Source organism: Schistocerca cancellata, chromosome 1 (assembly GCF_023864275.1).
Source record: "Schistocerca cancellata isolate TAMUIC-IGC-003103 chromosome 1, iqSchCanc2.1, whole genome shotgun sequence".
Lineage (NCBI taxonomy): Eukaryota > Metazoa > Arthropoda > Insecta > Orthoptera > Acrididae > Schistocerca > Schistocerca cancellata.
This window is the reverse complement of record NC_064626.1, coordinates 377,961,858-377,989,319: the sequence shown is the minus strand read 5'-3', so window position 1 is coordinate 377,989,319 and position 27,462 is coordinate 377,961,858. Positions and strand designations below refer to the sequence as shown.

Genomic DNA, 27,462 nt, shown 5'->3' with positions numbered 1-27,462 from the left:
GGTTCATCTGCAAAGGAGACCGCTCATAAAACACTAATACGACCTATTCTTGAGTACTGCTCGAGCGTTTGGGATCCCTATCAGGTCGGATTGAGGGAGGACATAGAAGCAATTCAGAGGCGGGCTGCTAGATTTGTTACTAGTAGGTTTGATCTTCACGCGAGTGTTTCGGAAGTGCTTCAGGAACTCGTGTGGGAGTCTCTAGAGGAAAAGAGGCGTTCTTTTCATGAATCGCTACTGAGGAAATTTAGAGTACCAGCATTTGAGGCTGACTGCAGTACAATTTTGCTGCCGCCAACTTAACATTTCGCGGAAAGACCACAAAGATAAGATAAGAGAGATTAGGCCTCATACAGAGGCATATAGGCAGTCATTTTTCCCTCGTTCTGTTTGGGAATGGAACAGGGAGAGAAGACGCTAGTTGTGGTACGAGGTACCCTACGCCACGCACCGTATGGTGGATTGCGGAGTATGTATGTAGATGTATATTTTGGTTAGCGGTGAGTGACAAGATACAATTGCCACTTTGTTTTACATCTTTCATCTTCTGCGTTTATGACGGAGGACGGCTTTTCGCGAGCTTCCAGAAAAGTGCTCTTTGCAGCCATTGGGTTGTAGTTTGTACTGTTTTGCATCTTTATTGTTTCTTACTGGTGATATCACGGGTTGGTTTTGTATTTTCTTACCCTTTTTTCTTCGAATATGAGGTGGACAGTTTCTTGTGTTTCTCAACTTGGAAATTTATATGGAGGGGATTACTGGAGACTGGTCTGGTAATCATCATACAACCAGTGGAAACCTGCTCTTCTCTGCCCCTTCCAGCCACTCTTAAACCACTGTTTATGATAGTTAATCCCTTTCATTTTCTAGGATGCTTTCTGGTTCGTTTGATGTAGATACTGCATGAGACTCGTTTGATAAGGGAGATTTCTTCTGATCTGCATCTATATTCCTAGCTATTATAGTTGTTATTTTCACCTCTACACTATGTTTACTGCTTTTTAACTAACGTTCCACGCCCACCGTCATTAGCCTTTAAAGTTTTAGCCACCTACTGAAGCTATTTAGGCCCAATGTTTTACCTAACTTCAAGAGCCACAAAATGCTTTATTCAGAAACCGGCTGTTTTTTTAAGTTATGATTTATGACCCCAGCCATTTTGTGCACTAAAGCTGAAAGAAGATACATTCAGAATGGATCAACCACATTTTGTAGCTGTTCTCAGAATTCAACAACACGTGTCCATCTCTGATGGACTGAAACTGCCTGCCAATTGGTCCTTTTGCGCTGTGCAGTCTGGAGCAGTTTGAAACGGTTCAGGGTTTTTGCACTGCTGGTATGTGCTGAACACGAGGGTCAAATATCCATCCAGCCATCCGGATTTAGATTTTTCATCGGTTTCCTCAGCTGCTTAAGGCAGATAACAGGACTGTTCCTTTGAAAAGAACGGAAGATTTGTTAGCGGTAGTATCGATCAAGGCGCGAGTATTACAGAGATGCTCTGTGAATGCAAATTGGAGTTCCTGGAGGGAAGACGACGTTGTTTTTGCGAGATACCACTGAAATAGTTTAAAGAATCGTCACTTGTGACTGACTGCAGAAAAATTCTACTTGCACCAACGTACGAGGGTGAGTCAAATGAAAACGTTAAATATTTTTTAAATATTATTTATTGTGCAGAAGTGATACAAAGCTGTATCACTTTGCAACATAATCTCCCCCACGCTCAATGCAAGTCCTTCAGCGCTTACAAAGTGCATAAATTCCTTTAGAAAAAAATTCTTTTGATAGTCCGCACAACCACTCATGCACCACGTAGCGTACCTCTTCATCAGAACGGATCTTCTTTCCTCCCATTGCGTCTTTGAATGGTCCAAACATATGGAAATCACTTGGGGCAAGGTCTGGTGAGTACGGTGGATGAGGAAGACACTCAAAATGCAGGTCTGTGATTGTTGCAGCTGTTGTACGGGCAGTGTGGGGCCTTGCATTGTCATGTTGCAAAAGGACACCTGCTGACAGCAATCCACGTCGCTTTGATTTGATTGCAGGCCGAAGATAATTTTTTAGGAAGTCTGTGTATGATGCACTGGTGACAGTGGTCCCTAGGCATGTAATGCTCCAAAATGACGCCTTTTTCGTCCCAAAAGAGAATCAGCATAACCTTCCCTGCTTATGGTTCTGTTCGAAACTTCTTTGGTTTTGGTGATGAGGAATGGCGCCATTCCTTGCTCGCTCTCTTCATTTCCGGTTGGTGGATGTGAACCCAGGTTTCGTCTCCAGTAACGACTCTTGCAAGGAAGCCATCACATTCTCGTTCAAAGCGCCGAAAAAGTTCTTCACAAGCATCAACATGTCGTTCTCTCATTTCAGGAGTCAGATGCCGTAGCACCCATATTGTGAAACTGGAGCACATCATTCACAATGTGGTGTGCTGACCCATGTCTAATCAGTAAACATGCTGCAATGTTATTCAGTGTCACTCGGCGGTTTTCTTTCACTATGGCTTCAACTGCTGCAATGTTCTGTGGAGTCATAACTCGTTGTGCCTGACCTGGACGAGGAGCATCTTCCACTGAAGTCACACCATTTTCGAACTTCCTACTCCATTCGTAGACTTGCTGCTGTGACAAACATGCATCACCGTACTGAACCTTCATTCGTCGATTAATTTCAATAGGTTTCACACCTTCACTACGCAAAAACCGAATAACAGAACGCTGTTCTTCCCTGGTGCAAGTTGCAAGTGGGGCGGCCATCTTTATACTGATACTGCGACGGTATGTTTGCATCTGCACTATGCTGCCACCTACAGGCCCTTCTGCACGCTGTTTGTAGCACGCTTACCAACTTATAGGATAGCGGCGCGAAATTTCGATTTGTTATTACAAATTTAATGTTTTCGTTTGACTCACCCTCGTATATTTCGCGTAAGCATCGCGAAGACAAGACAAGAGAAATTACGGCTCGTCGGGGCATGCAGACAGTCGATTTTTTGTCGCTCAGTTTGCGAATGGGACAATAAAGGAAATTACTAGTAATGCTACAAGGTGCACCACGCCAGGTGGTCTATGGTGGCCTGCAGAGTACGTAGCTAGGTGTACATACCATGATGTGCAAGTAGTTGTATTTTTTTAGTAACGGTCATCGGTAGCGTGTGAGATAAGAATTGCTGTGGGTTTGCGACAGCATAAGTGGAAAAATTATACTTTTTTTATACCGAAAATGATCTTTTTCGTTAGCTAGTGACCAGTGTTGCTCTCAGTTGCTAGTTAAATAATACATTATTTCAGGATTCCATCCCAATATCAACTGCATTAGAATGTTAGTGAGATGAATCTTTATAAACTCTGCTAAGTTTTGGTAAAAAAAATTAACATGATAACTAAAGAAGTGTAGGTGTTGCTCAAAACTCGCCACTGCTGGCACTCATTTAAAGAAAAAAAATTCTTTTTCATCTTTTCATATCTTGAAGATGTAATCTATTATCATCGTGACGGACAGTTGTAAATGCTGACCATCATGAATTACCTGGAAGAGATCTATTGACGTAAATTCAACATGGATTTAATAAACACCCTTCTTGTGAAACACAGTTAGCTCTTTACTCTCATGAAGTGTTGAGTGGTATCAACTAGGGATTTCAAATTGATTCCGTATTTCTAGATTTCAAAAAGGCTTTTGACACCATACCTCACAAGCGGCTTGTTATCAAATACGAAATATCGTCTCAGTTATGTGACTTGATTCGTGATTTCCTGACACAGACGTCAGAATTTGTAATAACTGATGGAAAGTCATCGAATAAAACAAAAGTAATTTGTGGCGTTCCCCAAGGTAGTGTTACAGGCCCTCTGCTGTTTCTCATATAGATAAACAATTTAGCAGACAATATGAGCAGCCGTCTATGGTTATTTGTAGATGGTGCTGTCGTTTATCGCCCACTTAAATCATCAAAATATTAAAACAAATTACTGAACGATTTAGAAGAGATATCTGTATGGTGCCAAAATTGCCATTTGACCCTGAATAATGAAAAGTGTGAGGTCATCCACACGGGTGGTAAAAGGAGTCCCTTAAATTTCGGTTACAGGATAAATCAATCAAATCTAAAGGTAAGCTCAACTAAATATCTAAGAATTACAATGACGAACAACTTAAATTGGAAAGGACACATAGAAATTGTTGCGAGGAAGGCGAACCAAAGACTGCGTTTTATTGGCAGAACACTTAGAAAATGCAACAGATCTACTAAAATGACTGCCTATACTACGCTTGTCCTTCCTCTTTTGGAGTACTGGTACGCGGTGTGGGATCCATACCAGATAGGATTAGCGGAGTACATCAAGAATGTTCAAAAAAGGGCAGTACGTTTTGTATTATCGAGAAATATGGGAGAGCCGTCTCTACATTAAAACAAAGACGTTTCTCGGTGCGTCGGAATCGTCTCATAAAATTTCAATCATCAGTTTTCTCCTCCAAATGTGAAAATATTTTGTTGATGCCGGTCTACATAGGGAGAATCGATCATCATAATAAAATAAGAGAAATGAGAGCTCGCACCGGAAGATATAGGTGTTTGTTTTTTCCGCGCGCTGTTCGAGAGTGAAATAGTAAAGAACTGCTGTGAAGGTTGTTCGATGAACCCTTTGTCAGGCACTTAAGAGTGATTTGCAGAGTATCCGTGTAGATCTAGACTTACAAAAGGAGTTAATCTATTTTGTCGAACAGAATTATTCCTTTTTGGAAACCAAATAATAATTCTCTAGACAATACAACTGTTTGGTAGCCCGGAAGCATTCAGCACTCTTGACAACGTGCAAAATGCCACCGAGCACTCATCAAAGTGAAAATCTATTATCAATGTTTTTGACGAACTGAAAGATATTTGAGGTGAATTGTTCAGTCTTTCACCCTGTAGATGGATAGAAAAAAAAGATGGCCCACTATTTCGTGCGAACTTTTCTCAAATTGCTCAGGTAATTGAGCTGTAGAAAGAAAATCGTTTGGTTAGTGTCAGTATCAGCCGTTCATTATTAAAACACAGTGTATTACAGGTTTATGCCGAAATTTGAACAGAAATACCACACATTTCTCACTTTTTTTTCCTTCCAAGAAACGTAATTATTGACTAGTTTAGAGAAATACGTACACTTCTTGTCTTTCCATGTTAAAATGCGCTCCCTTTGCCAAAACACAACAGAATTTACGATTCACCTCACTAACCCTCATATACAGTTGAAATTGCGACAGAATCCTAAAATAGTGTGTTAATAAAGAAGCAGCCAATGGTAAGGTAGATCAATAACTTGAGAGCGAAGTCTTTCGCGACAGCACTGCTATATGAAACATTCTCATACTTCTTGCAGCGTCAGTTCAGAGTAAAAACTCGAGCTTTCGACGATCACTTCCATCGTTTTCATCAGCAGCAACTGTCTCACAAGTGCTGCGGTGATGGTCTTATGTAGCCCAAAGACGGCTTCTGATAGGACGGTAACTACGTCATGATGTCGAAGACGTTCACCTCTGGATGGAGAGTCCGCTTCCATGCACCGCTAAGATTATATTCGCTGTCACGGTTGAAGGTTTTCTCACACATTCTTATTTCTACAGCCTCCTTAATTACAGTCTTCCAGTATCTAGTAGCTGGGACAAAACTTTTGTTACGTGAAACAGTATTTTATGTTTGTGTTTGAGGCTATTCTCAACAACTGCAGTGTTACCCAATTTTCGATTTTTAATACACTACTGGCCATGAAAATTGCTACACCACGAAGATGACGTGCTACAGACGCGAAATTTAACCGACAGGAAGAAGATGCTGTCATATGCAATTGATTAGCTTTTCAGAGCATTCACACAAGGTTGGCGCCGGTGACGACACCTACAACGTGCTGACATGAGGGAAGTTTCCAACCGATTTCTCATACACAAACAACAGTTGACCGGCGTTGCCTGGTGAAACGTTGTTGTGATGTCTCGTGTAAGGAGGAGAAATGTGTACCATCACGTTTCCGACTTTGATTGAGGTCGGGTTGTAGCCTGTCGCAATTGCGGTTTATTGTATCGCGACATTGCTGCTCGAGTTGGTCGAGATCCAATGACTGTTAGCAGAATATGGAATCGGTGGGTTGAGGAGGGTAATACGGAACGCCGTGCTGGATCCCAACGGCCTAGTATCAATAGCAGTCGAGATGAGAGGCATCTTATCCGCATGGCTGTAACGGATCGTGCAGCCACGTCTCGATCCCTGAGTCAACAGATGGGGACGTTTGCAAGACAACAACCATCTGCACGAACAGTTCGACGACGTTTGCGGCAGCATGGACTATCAGCTCGGAGGCCATGGCTGCGGTTACCCTCGACGCTGCATCACCGACAGGAGCGCCTGCGATGGTGTACTCAACGACGAACCTGGGTGCACGAAAGGCAAAACGTCAATTTTTCGGATGAATCCAGCTTCTCTATACAGCATCATGATGGTCGCATCCGTGTTTGGCGACATCGCGGTGAACGCACATTGGAAGCGTGTATTCGTCATCGCCATACTGGCGTACCACCCGGCGTGATGGTATGGGGTGCCACTGGTTACACGTCTCGGTCACCTCTTGTTCGCATTGACGGCACTTTGAACAGTGGACGTTACATTTCAGATGTGTTACGACCCGTGGCTCTACCCTTCATTCGAGCCCTGCAAAACCCTACATTTCAGCAGGATAATGCACGACCGCATGTTGCAGGTCCTGTACGGGCCATTCTGGATACAGAAATTGTTGACTGCTGCTCTGGCCAGCATATTCTCCAGATCTCTCACCAATTGGAAACGTCTGGTCAATGGTGGCAGAGCAACTGGCTCGTCACAATACGCCAGTCACTACTCTTGATGAACTGTGGTATCGTGTTGAAGCTGCATGGGCAGCTGTACCTGTGCACCCCATCCAAGCTCTGTTTGACTCAATACCCAGGCGTATCAAGGCCGTTATTACTGCCAGAGGTGGTTGTTCTGGGTACTGATTTCTCAGGATCTATGCATCCAAATTGCGTGAAAATGTAATCACATGTGAGTTCTAGTATAATATATTTGTCCAAGGAATACCCGTTTATCATCTTCATTTCTTCTTGTTGTAGCAGTTTTAATGGCAGTAGTGTATGTTGTTGATGTTCTGCACAGGGGTCGGAAACGGTGCGGATGGACTGACTGATGTTAGTGCTACCACACGCGCATGGGATGTTGTAAATTCCAGGCATCCTGAGGCCGAGGCTGTCCTTCACAAGGCGCAGCATATGCTTTATCTTCTTAGGAGGCGTAAAGTAGATCTGGTACCAGGACTCTATTTTACTGCATGTAGCGCCACAGAAGGGAAGGAATGCTATCGGTGGCTTGTCATATGAACGGTCAATATTTTCACGTTTCCTTTTCTTAGCGAACGCTGACTTCATATCACAAGACCCATAGCCGTTCTTTCGGAACACATACTTCACATGATTAATTTCGGAATCCAGGTGGTCCTCGTCAGACACAGTTTTTGCTCTGTGTACCAGTGTATTTAAATCTGCTCTCTTCTGGACTGGATGGTGAAAACTCTGGGCGATATAAATCAATGTGCGTTGGTTTGCGATACACTGAGTGGTCGAGACGTCCATCCGACTTTCGTTGTACCAATATAGCACTCCATGTTGTGCATGAAGCAACTTGATTAATTCAGGATAGGAAATCGGAGTAAACTCAACCTGCTTCCTATCATCTGAAACCTCCCTTAAGAGCTACGATACGTACTCACCAAGCGTTCACCAAAGAGTGCCGCTTCCTCTTTCGAGATTACCTAGCTCCCCGGGCAGCTACTTAAAAAAAAAAAAATTGCATACTTGTAGTTAAATGATTAAAGTAATTAAATTAATAATTTTCCAGATCCGTTTTTTTTTTTCTAAATGGTTAGGAAGGGTTTGGGCTGGTACGGCCCTGAATTATTATCATTATTTGTGTGAGAGAAGCACCTGGAAATGCGAGATAACGTATATGGCTCGATGAGAAACGTCGTAAAGATAGTAATACGTTACACCAGGCTGACTAAAATATCTACATCTACATCTACATCCATACTCCGCAAGCCACCTGACGGTGTGTGGCGGAGGGTACCTTGAGTACCTCTATCGGTTCTCCCTTGTTCGTGGAAAGAAGGATTGTCGGTATGCCTCTGTGTGGGGTCTAATCTCTCTGATTTTATCCTCATGGTCTCTTCACGAGATATACGTAGGAGGGAGCAATATACTGCTTGACTCCTCGATGAAGGTATGTTCTCAAAACTTCAACAAAAGCCCGTACCGAGCTACTGAGCGTCTCTCCTGCAGAGTCTTCCACTGGAGTTTATCTATCATATCCGTAACGCTTTCGCGATTACTAAATGATCCTGTAACCAAACGCGCTGCTCTCCGTTGGATCTTCTCTATCTCTTCTATCAACCCTATCTGGTACGGATCCCACACTGCTGAGCAGTATTCAAGCAGTGGGCGAACAAGCGTACTGAAACCTACTTCCTTTGTTTTCGGATTGCATTTCCTTAGGATTCTTCCAATGAATCTCAGTCTGGCATCTGATTTACCGGCGATCAACTTTATATGATAATTCCATTTTAAATCACTCCTAATGCGTACTCCCAGATAATTTATGGGATTAATTGCTTCCGGTTGCTGACCTGCTATATTGTAGCTAAATGATAAGGGATCTTTATTTCTATGTATTCGCAGCACATTACACTTGTCTACATTGAGATTCAGTTGCCATTCCCTGCACCATGCGTCAATTCGCTGCAGATCCTCCCGCATTTCAGTACAATTTTCCATTGTTACGACCTCTCGATATACCACAGCATCATCCGTAAAAAGCTTCAGTGAACTTCCGATGTCATCCACAAGTTCATTTATGTATATTGTGAATAGCAACGGTCCTACGACACTCCCCTGTGGCACACCTGAAATCAGTCGTACTTCGGAAGACTTCTCTCCATTGAGAATGACATGCTGCGCTCTGTTATCTAGGAACTCTTCAATCCAATCACACAATTGGTCTGATAGTCCATATCCTCTTACTTTGTCCATTAAACGACTGTGGGGAACTGTATCGAACGCCTTGCAGAAGTCAAGAAACACGGCATCTACTTGGGAACCCGCGTCTATGGCCATCTGAGTTTCGTGGACGAATAGCGCGAGCTTGGTTTCACACGATCGTCTTTTTCGAAACCCATGCTGATTCCTACAATATTTCTAGTCTCCAGAAAAGTCATTATACTCGAACATAATACGTGTTCCAAAATTCTACAACTGATCGACGTTAGAGATATAGGTCTGTAGTTCTGCACATCTGTTCGACGTCCCTTCTTGAAAACGGGGATGACCTGTACCCTTTTCCAATCCTTTGGAACGCTACGCTCTTCTAGAGACCTACAGTACACCGCTGCAAGAAGGGGGGCAAATATCTTTCGGATCAACTCTGATCAGTTTAATTTTCTCAATAAACATCTGAGAGTTTTTGATGTGATGGCCACAGAGGCCAACTATCGGAGTCACCAACTCGGTGAAACCTACGTGGTACAGTGTGCTGTATTTCTCTACGAGTACGGTTCACCGAACTGGGCGAGTGTCCGGCTCGGGCAGCGGCCGCTCACCAGGAAGAGGATGGAGGTGCTGCCGAGCAGCAGGACGAGCCGGCGCTCCTCGGCGAAGTGGCGGGTGTCGTCGTGGTCGGAGGAGGCGCTGCGGCACAGCGTCATGCGGCGCCGGCGCTCGCACGACCGCCGGTACACCAGCATGATGCGCAGGTTCAGCGCCGCCAGCAGCAGCGTCGGGCACACCTTGAACACCAGCTGCCGCACCGGCGCGCCGTCAGCCAGGGCACTCAGAGCAGGCAGCAGGCCGCCAATAAATACTACAGCCAGCGGCAGTGCATGCATTACGAGGGGCTTCTGGACCCGCCACCCTTTCCTTCTGTCAATAAACTGTCTTAAAATTAGTTTATTTTAGTTTACACCGAGGCGACAGAAGTCACGGGATAGCGATATGCACACATACCGATGGCGGTAAAATCGCGTATAGAAAGTACATACATCAAAAAAAAGTTTTGCATCACAGTTTCCAGAACTCCTGTGGACATTGTATCACAGACACAGCCTCTTTGACTGTTCAGAGATGTCACTAAACCCGCCCAAGGATGTAAACAACCGTGCATGAGCAGCGCCTATTAGATAGAGGGGGTCCAACAGCCGATCAGTTCCAGTCATTCCACCAGGAAGGAGGTACACGGCTCGTGTTGTCTGTAGTTCAACCATGCCTAGACGATCAGTAGCACGGTTCGAACGCTTCCGCATTATTACTTTGTGCCAGGAAGGGCTCTCAACAAGAAAAGTGTCCAGGCGTCTTCTTTGCATTTATCGCGAATCTCTTGCCCAACGTAAAGTCCCGAGGGACTGGAAAAAAGCGCAGGTGAGGCCTGTATATAAGAAGGGTAGAAGGACGCATCCTCAAAATTACAGACCAATGTCCTCAACATCGGTTTGTTGCAGGATTCTCGAACACATTCTCAGTTCGAATATAATGAATTTCCTTGAGACAGAGAAGTTGCTGTCCATGCATCAGCACGGCTTTAGAAAGCATCGCTCCTGCGAAACGCAACTCGCCCTTTTTTCCCATGATATCTTGTGAACCATGGATGAAGGGCATCAGACGGATGCCATATTCCTTGACTTCCGGAAAGCGTTTGACTCGGTGCCCCACTGCAGACTCCTAACTAACGTACGAGCATATGGGATTGGTTCCCAAGCATGTGAGTGGCTCGAAGACTTCTTAAGTAATAGAACCCAGTACGTTGTTCTCGATGGTGAGTGTTCATCGGAGGTGAGGGTATCATCTGGAGTGCCCCAGGGAAGTGTGGTAGGTCCGCTGTTGTTTTCCATCTACATAAACGATCTTTTGGATAGGGTGGATAGCAATTGTGGCTGTTTCCTGATGATGCTGTGGTGTATGGGAAGGTTTCGTCGTTGAGTGACTGTAGGAGGATACAAGATGACTTGGACAGGATTTGTGATTGGTGTAAAGAATGGCAGCTAACTCTAAATATAGATAAATATAAATTAATGCAGATGAATAGGAGAAAGAATCCCGTAATGTTTGAATACTCCATTAGTAGTGTAGCGCTTGACACAGTCACGTCGATATGAAGTTGGACAAGCATGTAATGGCAGTTGCGGGGAAGGCGGATGGTCGTCTACGGTTCATTGGTAGAATTTTGGGAAGATGTGGTTCATCTGTAAAGGAGACCGATCATAAAACACTAATACGACCTATTCTTGAGTACTGCTCGAGCGTTTGGGATCCCTATCAGGTCGGATTGAGGGAGGACATAGAAGCAATTCAGAGGCGGGCTGCTAGATTTGTTACTGGTAGGTTTGATCATCACACGAGTGTTACGGAAATGCTTCAGGAACTCGGGTGGAAGTCTCTGGAGGAAAGGAGGCGTTCTTTTCATGAATCGCTAGTGAGGAAATTTAGAGAACCACCATTTGAGGCTGACTGCAGCACAATTTTACTGCCGCCAACTTATATTTCGCGGAAAGACCACAAAGATAAAATAAGAGAGATTAGGGCTCGTACAGAGGCATTTTTTCCTCGTTCTGTTTGGGAGTGGAACAGGGAGAGAAGATGCTAGTTGTGGTACGAGGTACCCCCCGCCACGCACCGTATGGTGGATTGCGGAGTATGTATGTAGATGTAGATGTAGAGTGAACCAAAACGATGTTGTTCGGACATGGAGGAGATACACAGAGACAGGAACTGTCGATGAAATGGCTCGCTCAGGCCGCCCAAGGGCTACTACTGCAGTGGATGACCGCTAACTACGGATTATGGCTCGGAGGAACCCTGACAGCAACGCCACCATGTTGAATAATGCTTTTCGTGCAGCCACAGGACGTCGTGTTACGACTCAAACTGTGAGCAATAGGCTGCATGATGCGCAAATTCACTCCCGACGTCCATGGCGGGGTCCATCTTTGCAACCACTACACCATGCACCGCAGTACAGATGGACCCAACAACATGCCAAATGGACCGCTCAGGATTGGCATAACGTTCTCTTCACCGGTGAGAGTCGCATATGCCTTCAAGCAGACGATCGTCGGAGACGCGTTTTGAGGCAACCTGCTCAGGCTGAAGGCCTTAGACACACTGTCCAGCGAGTGCAGCAAGGTGGTGTTTTGGGGTGGCATTATCAGGGGCCGACGTACGCTGCTGGTGGTCACGGAAGACGCCGTAACGGCTGTACGATACGTGAATGCCATCCACCGACCGATAGTGCAACCATATTGGCAGCATATTGGCGAGGCATTCGTCTTCATGGACGTCAATTCGCGCCCCCATCGTGCACATCTTGTGAATGACTTCCTTCAGGATAACGACATCGCTCGACTAGAGTGGCGAGCATGTTCTCCAGATATGAACCCTATCGAACAAGCCTGGGATAAACTAAAAAGGGCTGTTTATGGACGACGCGACCCACCAACCACTCTGAAGGATCTACGCCGAATCGCATATGCGACACTCATCATTGGGACGATGTGGACCAACAGTGCATTGATGAACTTGTGGATAGTATGACACGATGAATACAGGTCTGCATCAATGACAGAGGACGTGCTGCTACAGGTTATTACAGGTACCGGTTTGTAGAGCAATCTGGTTGGTTCAAATGGCTCTGAGCACTATGGGACTTAACATCTATGGTCATCAGTCCCCTAGAACTTAGAACTACTTAAACCTAACTAACCTAAGGACATCAAACAACACCCAGTCATCACGAGGCAGAGAAAATCCCTGACCCCGCCGGGAATCGAACCCGGGAACCCGGGCGCGGGAAGCGAGAGCAATCTGGGCCACCACCTCTGAAGGTCTCGCTGTATGGCGGTGCAACATGCAATGTGTGGTTTTCATGAGCAACAAAAAGGGCGGAAATGATGTTTATGTTGATCTCTATTTCAATATTCTGTACAGGTTCCTGAACTCTCGGAACCGAGGTGATTAAAAACTTTTTTTGATGTGTATTTAAAAGGACATGCATTGGTGGTGCTGTCATTTGTTCTCTGGTGATTCATGCGAAAAGATTTACAACGTGAATATGGCCGCACGACAGGAATTAACAACGGACTGGTAGTTGGAGCTGCACAAATGGGATTTTCAATTTCGAAATCGTTAGGGATTTCAATATACAGAGTTCTCCAGTGTCCAGACTGTGCGGCCAGGCATTACCTCTCACCACAGACAACACAGTGGTTGACGGCCTTCACTTAACAGCAGAGAGCAGGGGTGTTTGCGTAGAGTTTTGAGTCCTAATGGGCAAGCAACACTGCGTGAAATAAGAGCAGAAATCACAGAATCATACATCCACCCCTAAATGTCAGTTGTCAACCTAGCAACACCAAATACAGCAGACAGAGCACTAATGTTTGTTGTTTCAGATTACTTGTCACCTCCTTCCCATCCCCCACTCCCATTCGTAGGGGCGTTGGCTATTTCCGATGCCCCTACTCCCCCTTTCCCATCAGTATTTTTTACAGAATAAGTCATGCACTTTCAGTGCAGAAATGTGGTGAATACAAGCCAAACAGGAAAGGAAAATGTGGACGTAAAAGAAAAATCAGTCCTAGAACAATGAGAAGACCTACAAACGTAGCAACAATGAACAGTAAACTTACTTCTACTGACATGAGCCATCAGTTGAAAGATTTGGGTGTTGAAGTTTCACCTGTGACAGTGAGGAGGAGGCTGTTTGAATGTGGTTTAAAGGCGTGCCGACCAAGGAAAAACAGAAAATCACACCTGCCATGAAAACCCAAAAGATTGCAGTGGGCTAAACAATTTCAGGAGTGGACAAATGAGAAGTGGGTTATGGTGTGTGCAATTATATGGTAAATTAAGTGGGTCTGATGTCTAAAGTTAGGAGTTTTGGCTTGAAATTGTGATGTTTTATTTATACTGAAGAAATGCACATTTGAATTTTGGAATGTTGAGGCCTCCTATGGTACTATTCCCAAGTTTTCTAACTTGAAACTTTGTATACGTGCTTCAGGTATGATTCAGTGATGAATCTGTATTCACTGTGATTGAAGAAAGCAGCCAGTATGTTCCTCCTCGCAGACCTGGAGCCAGTTCAAAGCTGTGTGTGTGTGTGTGTGCAGCAATGTGTGAAGTATCCAACTTCCTTTTTGGTCTGGCGTGTGGTGCCTGTGAAAGGTCTTGGCAGATTACACATTGTTGAAGGGACAATGAGGCAAGAACAGTGTAAAGAAATCCTTGAAAAGTAACTTTTCCCCCTTATAAAGATGCCATTTTTATGCATGATGGGGCACCTTGCCACAAAGCCAAAAGTATTTCCAAGTATGTGGAAGAGAAGCAAGTGAAAAGTGTTGCCCTGGTCAGGGACAAGCCCTGATATGAACCCAATAAAAATGTTATGGGCTATTGTGGAACGGAGGATAAGGAAATTTACAATAGCCACCAAACAGGATCTCAAGGAGAAACTAGAGGAAATCTGGTACCATGACAATGATATTAAAATGTCATGTGAAAAGTTAATAAAACCATACCAAATAAGAAAAAATGTTGATTAAGAACAAAGGCATGCATACAAAGTATTGAATGTACAAATATAATCTGTATGTGGATGTAAGTGTGTAATAAATGTCTAATAATTTAAACACGTCTGTATATCCATCCATAACTGAGTGTTGGTGGTGCAGGACTTCGTGGACGAACTGACCTCTCGATTATATCTCATAAATTTTCGGTGGTATTCATGTCAGGCTCTCTGTGTGGCCTAATCATTCAATCGAACTGACCATAATGTTCTTCAAACCAATCGCGAACTATTGCGGCCCACGGATAAGGCGCATTCTCATCCATAATTGAAGTCCATGGGTGGCTGCAAATAGTCTCCAAGTAATTGAACATAACCATTCCAGTCAATGATCGGTAGAGTTGGACCAGAAGACAGTCCATTCCATGTAACCACAGCCCACATCATTATGTGGCCAACACCGGGTCACACAATACCTTGTTAACGACCTGGGTCCGCGGCTTCGTGGGGTCTGAGACACAATCGAAACGTACTATCAGCTCTTCCCAACTACAATCGGAACTCATCTGACCAGGTTAGGTATTTCTAGGGTCCAAATGATACGGTCACGAGCCCAGTAGCAGCGCTGCAGGCGACGTCCTGCTGTTAGCAAAGGCACTCGTGTCGGAAGTCTGCTGCACAGCCCTTTAACGCCAGATTTCGCCGCACTGTCCTAACGCATACGTTCGTCGTACGTCCCAGGTTGATTTCTGCAGTTATTTCACGCAGCGTTGCTTGTGTGTTAGCTCTGACAATTCTACCCAAACGCCCCTGCTCTCGGTTATTAAGTGAAGGCCGTCGGCCACAGTGTTGTCCTTGGTAAGAGGTAACGCCTGAAATTTGGTATTCTCGGCACACTCTTGACGCTGGACATCTCGGGATATTGAACTCCCTATCGATTTCCGAAGTGGAATGTCCCAAGCGTGTAGCTCCAACTATCATTCGGCGTTCAAAGTCTGTTAATTCCTGTCATGCGGCCATAATCACGTCGGAAACATTTTCACATGAATCACCTGAGTACAAATGACTGCTCCGCCAATGGTCTGCCCTTTTATCCTTTCTGTAAGCGATACTACCGTCATCTGTATACTTGCATATCGCTATCCCATGACTTTTATCACCTCAATGTATTTCTCGTATTGATTTGAGGGTTTGATTTACTTTTCCTTCCAAGAAAATATACACCTTCATCTCAGGAAACCATGGTGCTAAATGTCCTTTCAAACAGTAAAATTAATACACAGTAATCCCGATTTTATAATGCATTATTGTGCTCTTCACTAACAGGCGTCAAAATACATAGTCAATTCAGTAACAAGGTAACATGAAATATTTTGATAAAAAGGCAGATGTCTAGAATATTTGACCTTTTAACAAAATATGAAGGAAACAACAGCATTTTAAAATTACTTGCAATTAAGACACACTGAAGCGCCAGAGAAACTGGTATAGGCATGGGTATTCAAATGCAGAGATATGTAAACAGGCAGGATAGTGCGCTCTGGACGGCAACGCCTATGTACGACTAGAACTATCTGGCGCAGTTGTTAAATCGGCTACTGTTGCTAGAATGGCACGTTATCAAGATTGAAGTGAGTTTGAACGAGGTGTTATAGTCGGCGCATGAGTGGTGGGACACAGCATCTCCAAGGAAGCGATGAAGTGGGGATTTTCCTGTACGACCATTTCACTAGTGTACCGTGAATACCAGGAATCCGGTAAAACATCTCCGACATCCTGCAAGAACGTGACCAACGACGACTGAAGAGAATCGTTCAGCGTGATGGACGTGCAACAGTTCCGGAAATTGCTGCAGAATTCAGTGCTGGGCCTTCAACAAATGTCAGTGTGCGAACTATTCAACGAAACATCATCGATATGGACTTTCGGAGCCGAAGGCCCACTCGTGTACCCTTGGTGACTGCACGACGCAAAACTTTAAGCCTCGCCTGGGCTCGTCAACACCGAGATTGGACTATTGATGATTGGAAACATGTTGCCTGGTCGGACAAGTCTCGTTTCAAATTTTATCGTGCGGATGGACGAGTACAGTTATGGATACAACCTCATGAATCCATGGACCCTGTGCCGCGCGGAGTAGCCGCGCGGTCTAGGGCGGCTTGTCACGGTTAGCGCGGCTCCCAACGTCGGAGGTTTTCGAGTCCTCCCTCGGGCATGGGTGTGTGTGTTGTCCTAAGCGTAAGTTAGTTTAAGTTAGATTAATTAGTGTGTAAGCCTATGGACCGACGACTTCAGCAGTTTGGTCTCATAAAACCTTACCACAAATTTCCCAAAAAAATTTCCATGGACCCTGCATTTCAGCAGGGGACTGTTCAAGCTGGTGGAGGCTCAGTAATGGTGTGGGGCGTGTGCGGTTGGAGTGATATGGGACCCCTGATACGTTTAGATACGACTCTGACAGGTTAGCGTATGTAAGCATCCTGTCTGATCACCTGCATCCATTCATATCCATTGTGCAATCCGACGGACTTGAGCAATTTCAGCAGGACAATGCGACACGCCGCAAGTACAGAATTGCTACAGAGTGTCTCCGAGAACACTCTTCTGAATTTAAACTCTTTCGATGGGCCCAAACTCCCCAGACATGGACATTAATGAGCATGCCTTGTATAGTGCTGTTCAGAAGAGATCTCCACCAGCTCGTACTCTTACGGATTTATGGACAGCCCTGCAGGATTCATGGTGCAGTTCCCTCCAGCACTACTTCAAACATTAGTCGAGTCTATACCACGTCGTGCTGCGGCACTTCCGCGTGCTCGCAGTGGCCCTACACGGTATTAGGCAGGTGTACCAGTTACTTTGGCTCTTCAGTGCATTTAGCATAGAATTATAGGCCTACATCTACTGTTTCATAAGCAGGCAAAAAGCGAAAAATGATAAAAAAATGACGTCTACCGTTTCAATAAATGGCTATTCATTTACCCTTGTCCATCATCCGTGAATGGATGTAATACAGTACTTGCCATTAAAATTGCTACACCACGAAGATGACGTGCTACAGATGCGAAGTTTATCGGACAGGAGGAAGACACTGTGATATGCAAATGATTAGCTTTTCAGAGCATTCACACAAGGTTGGCGCCGGTGGCGACACCTACAACGTGCTAACACGAGGAAAGTTTCCAATCGATTTCTCATACACAAACACCAGTTGACTGGCGTTGCCTGATGAAACGTTGTTGTGATGCCTCGTGTAAGGAGGAGAAATGCGTACCATCACATTTCCGACTTTGATAAAGGTCGGATTGTAGCCTATCGCGATTGCGGTTTACCGTATCGCGACATTGCTGCTCGCGTTGGTCGAGATCTCGAGATGAGAGGCATCTTATCCGCATGGCTGTAACGGATCGTGCAGCCACGTCTCGATCCCTGAGTCAACAGATGGGGACGTTTGCAAGACAACAACCACCTGCACGAACAGTTCGACGACATTTGCAGCAGCGTGGACTGTCAGCTCGGAGACCATGGTTGCGGTTACCCTTGACGCTGCATCACAGACAGGAGCGCCTGCGGTGGTGTACTCAACGACGAACCTGGTGCACGACTGGCAAACCGTCATTTTTTCGGATGAATACAGGTTCTGTTTAGAGCATCATGATGGTCGTATCCGTGTTTTGCGACATCGCGCTGAATGCACATTAGAAGCGTGTATTCGTCATCGCCATACTGGCGTATCACCCGGCGTGATGGTATGGGGTGCCACTGGTTACACGTCTCGGTCACCTCTCGTTCGCACTGACGGCACTTTGAACAGTGGACGTTACATTTGAGATGTGTTACGACCCGTGGCTCTACCCTTCATTCGATGCCTGCGAAACCCTACATTTCAGCAGGATAATGCGCGACCGCATTTTGCAGGTCCTGTACGGGCCTTTCTGGATACAGAAAACGTTCGACTGCTGCACTGGCCAGCACATTCTCCAGATCTCACACCAATTGAAAACGTCTGGTCAATGGTGGCCGAGCAACTGGCTCGTCACAAGACGCCAGTCACTACTCTTGATGAACTGTGGTATCGTGTTGAAGCTGCATTTGGAGCTGTACCTGTACACGCCATCCAAGCTCTGTTTGACTCAATGCCGAGGCGTATCAAGGCCGCTATAACGGCCAGAGGTGGTTGTTCTGGGTACTGATTTCTCAGGATCTAAGCACCCAAATTGCGTGAAAATGTAATCACATGTGATTTCTAGTATAATATATTTGTCCAATGAATATCCATTTATCATCTGCATTTCTTCTTGGTGTAGCAATTTTAATGGCCACTAGTGATTATCACGGAATCAGCTTGAATACTAATCTTATCCTGACATGTGTCTGCAGCCGTTACTAAGCGACATTCAGTCTCACGGTGTTTAGTGGTCACAGTGTTTGTGGCACATCAGAGTAAATGAGGAATAAGAGAGGAAAAGCGGCAGGTGTTTACCTCTAACGCGACCTTGTAGACGTCGTAGAGCAGAGAGCCCTCGAGCAGGTGGTTGGCGACGCGCCGGTAGAGCAGCCCACCGGTGGACGGGTCGCTGCAGGCGCTGAGGCGCCAGCGGAACGCGGTGGGCATGTAGGCGGCGAACGTGAGCAGCGGGATCAGCACGACGGGCAGCCGCGGCGGCCCGGACAGCGCGCGCGCGCGGCCCGGCCGGCACACCGACACGTACCGCTCCACCGTCAGCGCCAGCAGCATCATCACGCCCACGCCTGCGGGGGGACACGCTCGTCAAACCGGCCGAAAATGTAAATTTTCAATTTTTTAATTTATTAGTAGAACTGATGGACAACAAGGGTCAAGGGGGGAAGCTCATGTAATTGGGCGAAAATGTAAATTTTCAATTTCTTTTTCATTTATTAGTAGAACTGATGCACAACAAGTGTCAAGGGGGGACGCTCGTGGAACTGGCCGAAAATGTAAATTTTCAATTTATTTTTTATTTATTGGTAGAACTAAAAAAATGGCTCTGAGCACTATGGGACTCAACTGCTGTGGTCATAAGTCCCCTAGAACTTAGAACTACTTAAACCTAACTAACCTAAGGGCATCACACACATCCATGCCCGAGGCAGCATTCGAACCTGCGACCGTAGCGGTCGTGCGGTTCCAGACTGTAGTGCCTTTAACCGCTCGGCCACTTCGGCCGGCTATTGGTAGAACTAATGGACAACAAGAGCCAAGGGGGGACGCTCGTGAAACTGGCCGAAAATGTAAATTTTCAATTTATTTTTTATTTATTAGTAGAACTAATGGACAACAAGAGCCAAGGGGGGATGCTCGTGAAACTGGCCAAAAACTTAAATTTTCAATTTATTTTTGATTTATTAGTAGAACTAATGACAACAAGAGCCAAGGGGGGACGCTCGTGAAATTGGACGAAAATGTAAACTTTCAATTTATTTTTTATTTATTGGTAGAACTGATGGACAACAATAGCCAAGGGGGGACGCTCGTCAAATTGGCCGAAAATGTAAATTTTCGATTTATTTTTTATTTATTAGTAGAATTGATGGACAACGAGCTTGAAAATATGACTACGCCTATTCAAGCTGTTTTAGTTTTATTTCTAGACCATGTCCTCTTAGACAAATTATAGATTCAGGTATATCTTCTGAAGAAGGCTCAATTATTTGGACTGAAACCTAGGTAAATGTTGGTTTCATTACCGCAATCGAGGCTGACAGTTTCTTATATATTAGTTTCATTTGTGTTGCTCCGTGTGCGGAGGGCTTCAGTTTAAGACATACCGCATGTATTTACAAAAAAGCTTCCTTGTCTTCCTTCAGACTTCTGGTTGACACGTCTACTGATTTACACAACTGCCATTTTTCACTATGTTTACTCCTTCCCTAGTGACTAATACTAACTTCATGATCGATTACCGGTTACTTGTGTGGCAGCTGAGAATTCTCCAAAGCTACGCTGCTCTCAACCTTTCTTCATTTTTCATTTTTTGCGTACAGAGGTGAATAAGTGATTAACGGTAATAATACTGCACGGTAATATTTTTACGCTCGAATTTAATACAAAAAGTGAATTAAACTGAAAATATAGCATATTTTGTTTTAAAATGAAAATTAACCCCGATTTTATTGTGCCGGAAGTTGAGTCAGAAGAGTCGTAATTGATTTCGATGTGAATTTGATTTCGGCACTAGTCGAATTGTATGCGAACGTAGACTAATTTATTAGGCACTACATTTCTGGTGCCAACTGACTGTAGGTGTTATACAAAACACGATCTAGGCGAGTCTGCTCTCCCCCTCCATTGTGTTCACTCTGTTAGCGTCACGAAAATATGTAAGTGAGCTCACCAACTCCCTGTATCTTGCTTATAAAATGCACTAAAAGGGTGGATAGACTACAGATCAAACGTTGCAGTAATGATCGAAATTGATTCACAATCATAACTGTACGAGTGTCTGACATTAACTGGTTATTCTCGCCAGAAATACCATAGTATCTTGAGCATCAGCTTTTCCGATAATTTTCGGGGATAGAACCATAAGCAGTGCAAACTGAGGACAAATTATTTGAAATATATCCAGTGTTTCAGTGTCAGAAAACGTGATTTTCACTAATATGTACTCCTCTCATTCTTATTTTCGTCTGTTTACTAGGGTGACAAAGAATTTCTGCCTGGCTGCAACTACACAGCTGGTGGGACGGTAAACTGCATCAACAAAATCTGAATATGTAAGTCGCTACGAGGGCACTGCTTTCTTTATTTGCCCGCCTTGATAGCCTCGCCGCTCAGAACCCTAATTAAAAAACATCATCATCTATGTTTTCATCCTTCACTTCTCTCTCTCTACTTTAGTTTTAAAATTTAAAGGTTGATGTTGGAACGGTAAAGATGGCACTTGCGTGTTTTCGACGATGAATATAATTTTACTCATTTTACTTTATTTGTATACGTACATAAATTCTAGTGTTACGAGTGTTTATGTATGTGGTACGCCAGCACCCTCTGCTGCACAACAACAGAACTGCTCGAAGCAGTGAAGTGCAAACTTATGGCTGCGAGAGTTAGAAGAAATTCTATTTTTTTTTCTTGTGTCGTAACTGTTCTCAAATATTTAGGCATTGATTATAAAATGTTTATGTACGAAAATCAATCATTAAATTTGTCGTAAAATCGTAGTCGTAAGCCATGTAGAGATCGATACTGTTTTCGGTAATCGATCATGAAGTTGGTATTAGTCACTAGGGAAGGAGTAAACATACTGAAAAATGGCAGTTGTGTAAATCTGTAGACGTGTCAACCAGAAGACTGAAGGAAGACAGCAGCAAACTTATTTGAGGTGAGTTGGATATAGAATTAAGTGATGCTGACAATATCTTTGAGCTGCGTAGCGCAGTTAAAAATAAAATAAAATACCGTTAACTCTACGTACCGAACATAAATTAAGGGAAATTTTGGATGTGTCGTAAACCAGCAAAACTTTTTATGTCGTAACGAGAACGAACATACTGTTTCTGCCTTGTTCAGTCTGTAGGTACAAGCGGCTCTCATAGAGAAATACACGCGGATCACAAACGCGGCACAATTTTTGTGCTTCGTAGTGTTTGACAGAAGTCGGACTAAATAATACACAGGTATTCATGGTTGAAGGTTGTTTTCGAATTGCGAGTAATGCAACTGACCCATCCTTTGTTTTTCCTTCTGCCAAAAAAATCTGTGGAAGTGCTCTTAAGGTGCCCCCACACGTGTAACTGCATGCTTGACAAGCACTCTTGCACAAGCATGCTTCACCAAGCATGTTTGTGAGTGTGTAGGATAAATTTCCGCAAGCATAAGGACTGTACAAGCAGCTTGAAGCTTGATCGAATTTCGATTATGCATGCTTGTGAAAGGTTTCAAGCGTTTGTATGTTTGAGCATTTATACCAAGAATAGTGAGACTTGTGCGAGCATTTGTCAGTGATCTGGCCTGATTTAATTTTCATTTGGTTCTGTCAAATTAAATTCTGTACAAAGGCTGTACTGTACTGTACGTCAAGTTGAAGAACACAATATTACATGAAGAAAGTGAGAAGAAAATCATGAGTGATGTCAGATAGTTTCCATAGCGGGTCTATCTCGAGTAGTTAATATGGACATTTTTCATTTAATGTGGAAGTTCTTAATTTCTTTAACCACTCCACATATCCCCTTTTTTTTTTTTTTTTTTTTTAATTCGTGACAAGCGAAAAGGTTTTCAATGCCAGAGAATCGTCGCCTGACCTCGACGTTTTCTGATAAACAAACTAATGATTGTACAAGCATGTTTGAACCCTGTGTGCCGGCTGGTGTGGCCGTGCGGTTCTAGGCGCTACAGTCGGGAACCGAGCGACCGCCACGATCGCAGGTTCGAATCCTGCCTCGGGCATGGGTGTGTGTGATGCTCTTAGGTTAGTTAGGTTTAATTAGTTCTAAGTTCTAGGCGACCTCAGAGGTTAAGTCGCATAGTGCTCAGAGCCATTTGAACCATTTTTTTTTTTTGAACGCTGTCTCTGCGCCAGGAATTTGTGCATGCTCGCTCAAGCATGCTTGCACAAACGTTCCTGCCAAGCATGCGGTTACTTGTGTGGCAACCTTTAAGGGCCCAGCCCACAAACGACGGTTCGCAGCGGTATAATACTACCTGCAATTGGTCGCTCGCCGCGGCACCCGAACACGAGCGATTTTCGAAGCAATTTCAAGCAGTATTATGAACGTCACTGTGTCGTGAACTTATGCTATGGAAAATGAGTTGCTGTGTTTAGCAGCAGTTGCAGTTTATTTCCAGAACCTCAGGAACAGGCTACCCGGAAAACATAAATTAAAATAAACGAGAATTATAATTTATTAAACTTATTTTGAAGTCTTTCTTGAGAACTGTACGTTCCTTTACAGGATAGATTACATTTACCACTGACACCAAATGGGTCGTGCATATCTTTCCAGTGTGCCAATGCATTTCGTAACGTTTGTCTACAGTTCTTTTTATTCGCTAATTTTGTATTTTAACTGAATGTATTTACAGTCTACTCGATATGTCTGTAGAGATGTTCTTAATTGCGGCGCTACAGATTACCGTTACTCTTGTTATAAATTGTACAAAGGAGAGCTAGATTACCATGAAATGAGAAGTGACTTTATTATAACTGTATAGTAAACTTGCTCTGAACATTTACCTAAAAATGCCCTCTTAACATTACAGTAGGTACATATGTCATTCTCTTTAAAATTTAAGTTTTAATAATGCGTATAATTATTTCATAAACAACTGAAAATCAAAAGATGAATCCAATTGTATGGCGACTATTACTGTGAACTTATCGTCATTCTACTTCTATAGCATAAGCTTCAAAATAATCACAGCAGAATCTGAGGGTGTCTTGAATTACTTTTAAATGTCAACTCCGGCTTCCTCTTCACTTCTCAGAGTAGTTCTTGGTCCTTTGGATAACTATAAATTTAGAGTTCTTATTCAATGTGGGCAAAGCGAAACGAAACAAAACTGCACAACCACGGCTTAAAAAAATAGAGGAACGTATCGCAGCCATATTGGCGCACACACACCGCTGGTAACCAGTCGGACAGCCATATTGCTTCCTCGAATCGCAAGCGATCCATCAGATTACCTGGGACTGCCATGTGACCAGCAATCAGCGATCGACCACTGCGATTTGCCAACAAATGGGCGATCTGCGAAGCGATCGGTCGCCCGTGCGACGAATCGCTGCAATCCGTCGCTCGTGTGTGGGGCCCGTTAGGCACGGATAAGTCTGTGAATATGTTTATTAAAATGGTTCAAATGGCTCTGAGCACTATGCGACTTAACTTCTGAGGTCATCAGTCGCCTATAACTTAGAACTAATTAAACCTAACTAACCTAAGGACATCACACACATCCATGCCCGAGGCAGGATTCGAACCTGCGACCGTAGCAGTCCCGCGGTTCCGGACTGAGCGCCTAGAACCGCTAGACCACAGCGGCCGGCGAATATGTTTATTGATGTTCTTGAGCGCGACTAGAAGGGCTCCAGCAGATAACGCCGCAGCTCGAGAAAAGCGATCTAGTAACGTCTGTAATCCATTCTTGCAATAGTGGTTAATCTCTTTCAATACAATTCATTTAGTTTATTATTCATATCTTTTTATTCTTCCTTCTTGCCTTTTCCATTTTTCTACAGGGTTGGAATTGGTATATGGGTTTTGGTAGTGTCATAGTGCCCCGATACCCTTCCTGATGACACTATTCCCCCCAGGACGGAATCTGTGTATTCTACGTTTGGAGCGTAGAGTGAATCTCGTATTCAAGTGTGAAGACGCGTTATAAATATTAACGCAGCGCGTATCTGAGGTCCGATACCAGCGCAGTATTTACCTACTGTAGTCGGATGTGGAAAACTTCCCAAAAACCGAGCGAGATGGCGCAGTGGTTAGCACACTAAACTCATATTCGGGAGGATAACGGCCCAAACCCGCGTCCGGCCATCCTGATTTAGGTTTTTCGTGATTCCCCTAAATCGCTTCAGGCGAATGCCGGTATGGTTCCTATGAAAATGGCACGTCCGACTTCCGTCCCCATCCTTCCCTAATCCGATGACCTCGCAGTTTGGTACCTTTCCCCAAACCAACTGCCAAACCTCCTCAAAACCACATCCAGGCTGGTCGGCGCACCAACCCTCGCCGTTAATCATCGAGACGAATTCAATGCGGAGCAGGATGGCCTTGAATTCCGGAAGCGGTGCTATAATGCGGGATCGGCGATGCGATGGCTCAGTTTATTATGGTTGTTTAGCAGCTAATTTTCTTCTTGTTCAGATAAATATTACCGTCTTGTTTTGAAACTCATTAAAAGCCCGTAACTTTATAGTACTTTAATCTAATATGTCAAGAGGAAGAGATGTGACGCTTTTCAACCTAGTCAGTTAGTACAGTCTCTGATACCCAAATAAAATGATTCACTGGTTTCAGAGCCAAATTATATTTTTTGAAGGAGAACATTTTCGTCTGTAACTGTTAGCTTTAGTTAAAAATTACAGTAAATATTCATACAGGTGCCCTAAAATTCCCCGGAAAAACTTTAGGATTGTAGAGGGAACTGAGCAGACAATATTTTAATTGAAACACATGTCCTGTTACAGCCGTTTGAAAACATGTTTGCTGGGTAAGTATACAGCAGGGTAGTCATGGTGAGGGGTGCTTCCGTCTGATCGGCTGATGTCATTTGACTTCTCTGATCTGGTTTGAGCCTCGTTCGCGTGTCTGTGAGTGTTAGAGCAACATGGCTGAGTATACGTTTCCAGAATACACCCACATGATCCTTCTGTAAGGTGAAGCTTACGGTAATGGAAGAGCTGCTTGTCGCCTTTATCAAGATCGTTATCCATAACGCCCGACCGCACCGCGTATCATTTTCGCCGAAATTACGCACTGGCTTCGAGGGAGGGGTACTTTCACTGTTAGTAGGCGTGACTGCGGTGCTCTTAGGAGACGCCGCACACCCGAATTCCAGGCCATACTGCATCACACTGACGAGAACCCACCAACGAGTACAACGGCCCGGTTTATTTGGTTATTAATGAGTGGAATTGTAAAAGAAGTGATGCACTGGGTCACGCCTAATAAATTACTTTTAAAAGTAGTCGCGTAACGAGCATGGGTTACAATTAAAAATATTTTTTATTTACTGAAGTTTCGCCTTGAGTCCCTTGTTCCGCAGAGCAATTTCAGTTATGTTCTGTATAAAAGATAATGGCTAGGAATTACTAATTTACATCTGTACTTTTTTTAAGAAAAAGACTCGTGCCACACTACTACAATTAGTCATACAAATGATCCGTGGAACATAAAATTATCTGACAATTTCGAGGAACACTCCAGGAAATAGCATTAAATCACACCATCGAACAAATTCCTGTTGTTTAGAAAATATGTACAATAAGAGTTATCATACAGAATGTATGGATATACATGTTGCTCTAAAATTGCGACTAGCGCTGATTATCAGCAAATTACCAAACTACGCTGTGGCGGTATACACGGAAAAAAAACTTTCAGGGTTTCTCTTCAAAATGATATATGTATGATAACTGTACAATGTTTGGTTCTTGTGCAATGAATAATTGAAAGTGTTCAGACCTTTCCAAAGACCACAACCTGAAAAACGACATTCTCAGTGCTACCATCGTAATAAAAGAATACCTGCAACAGTGCGCCATAATTGTGTTCTGAATAGTTTATTACGACTTCATAACTTTTTTAAGACTCATCACTTGTGTTTCTGTGTTCATGAGCAGCAATTTGCCAATTGCCTTTTCTTTTTATTACGGTATTTGTAGACATTACTTTTCATGTCCCATAACTTTGGTCGTACTTATGAAATTCGTAGTTCTCTCACTGTTCTACTGAACCACAATTAAATACAGGGATCCTATTCGGTTTCAAAGCTGTATATTTTCCTAAGTATTACATTTACAAATATGATTGCTGAACCGTGAACTCTTAAACTTTGCATTTTGCGCTCCGCAGCTGTGCTACCAGTGCCTCTCGGCCACAGGACACGCGTCCAAGCGGTAAAGTTCGTCCCGTACCTCATGTAGGTACATCCTATCAGTGGTCATCACAGCATCACTGATGTGTTCTCTAAGTTGCACCACTGTTCTTAGCACTGGTGTACGTAAACTTTGTCCTTAATGTAGCTCGAAAGGAAAAAGTCACAATGCGTCAGGTGAGACCACATGGGGGACAAGGGAACGAAGCCACATCACTTTCACCACTACGCCCAAACCAGTGAATGGCACTTCGTCATTTAGACAGCGACGAAC

At 44.0% G+C, this 27,462-nt stretch overlaps 1 protein-coding gene across 1 annotated transcript in view; it reads right to left on the bottom strand.

The window, feature by feature from the left end:
• The window catches only part of LOC126177315 (probable G-protein coupled receptor AH9.1), a 91,290-nt gene that overhangs the window by 12,610 nt on the left and 51,218 nt on the right, over positions 1–27,462 (bottom strand). The window contains exons 3-4 of the mRNA XM_049924450.1: positions 19,104–19,372; positions 9,663–9,860 (exon numbers count right to left, since the gene is read on the bottom strand). Coding sequence (XP_049780407.1) covers positions 9,663–9,860; positions 19,104–19,372 — 467 coding nt within the window. The remainder of the gene's footprint in view (positions 1–9,662; positions 9,861–19,103; positions 19,373–27,462) is intronic.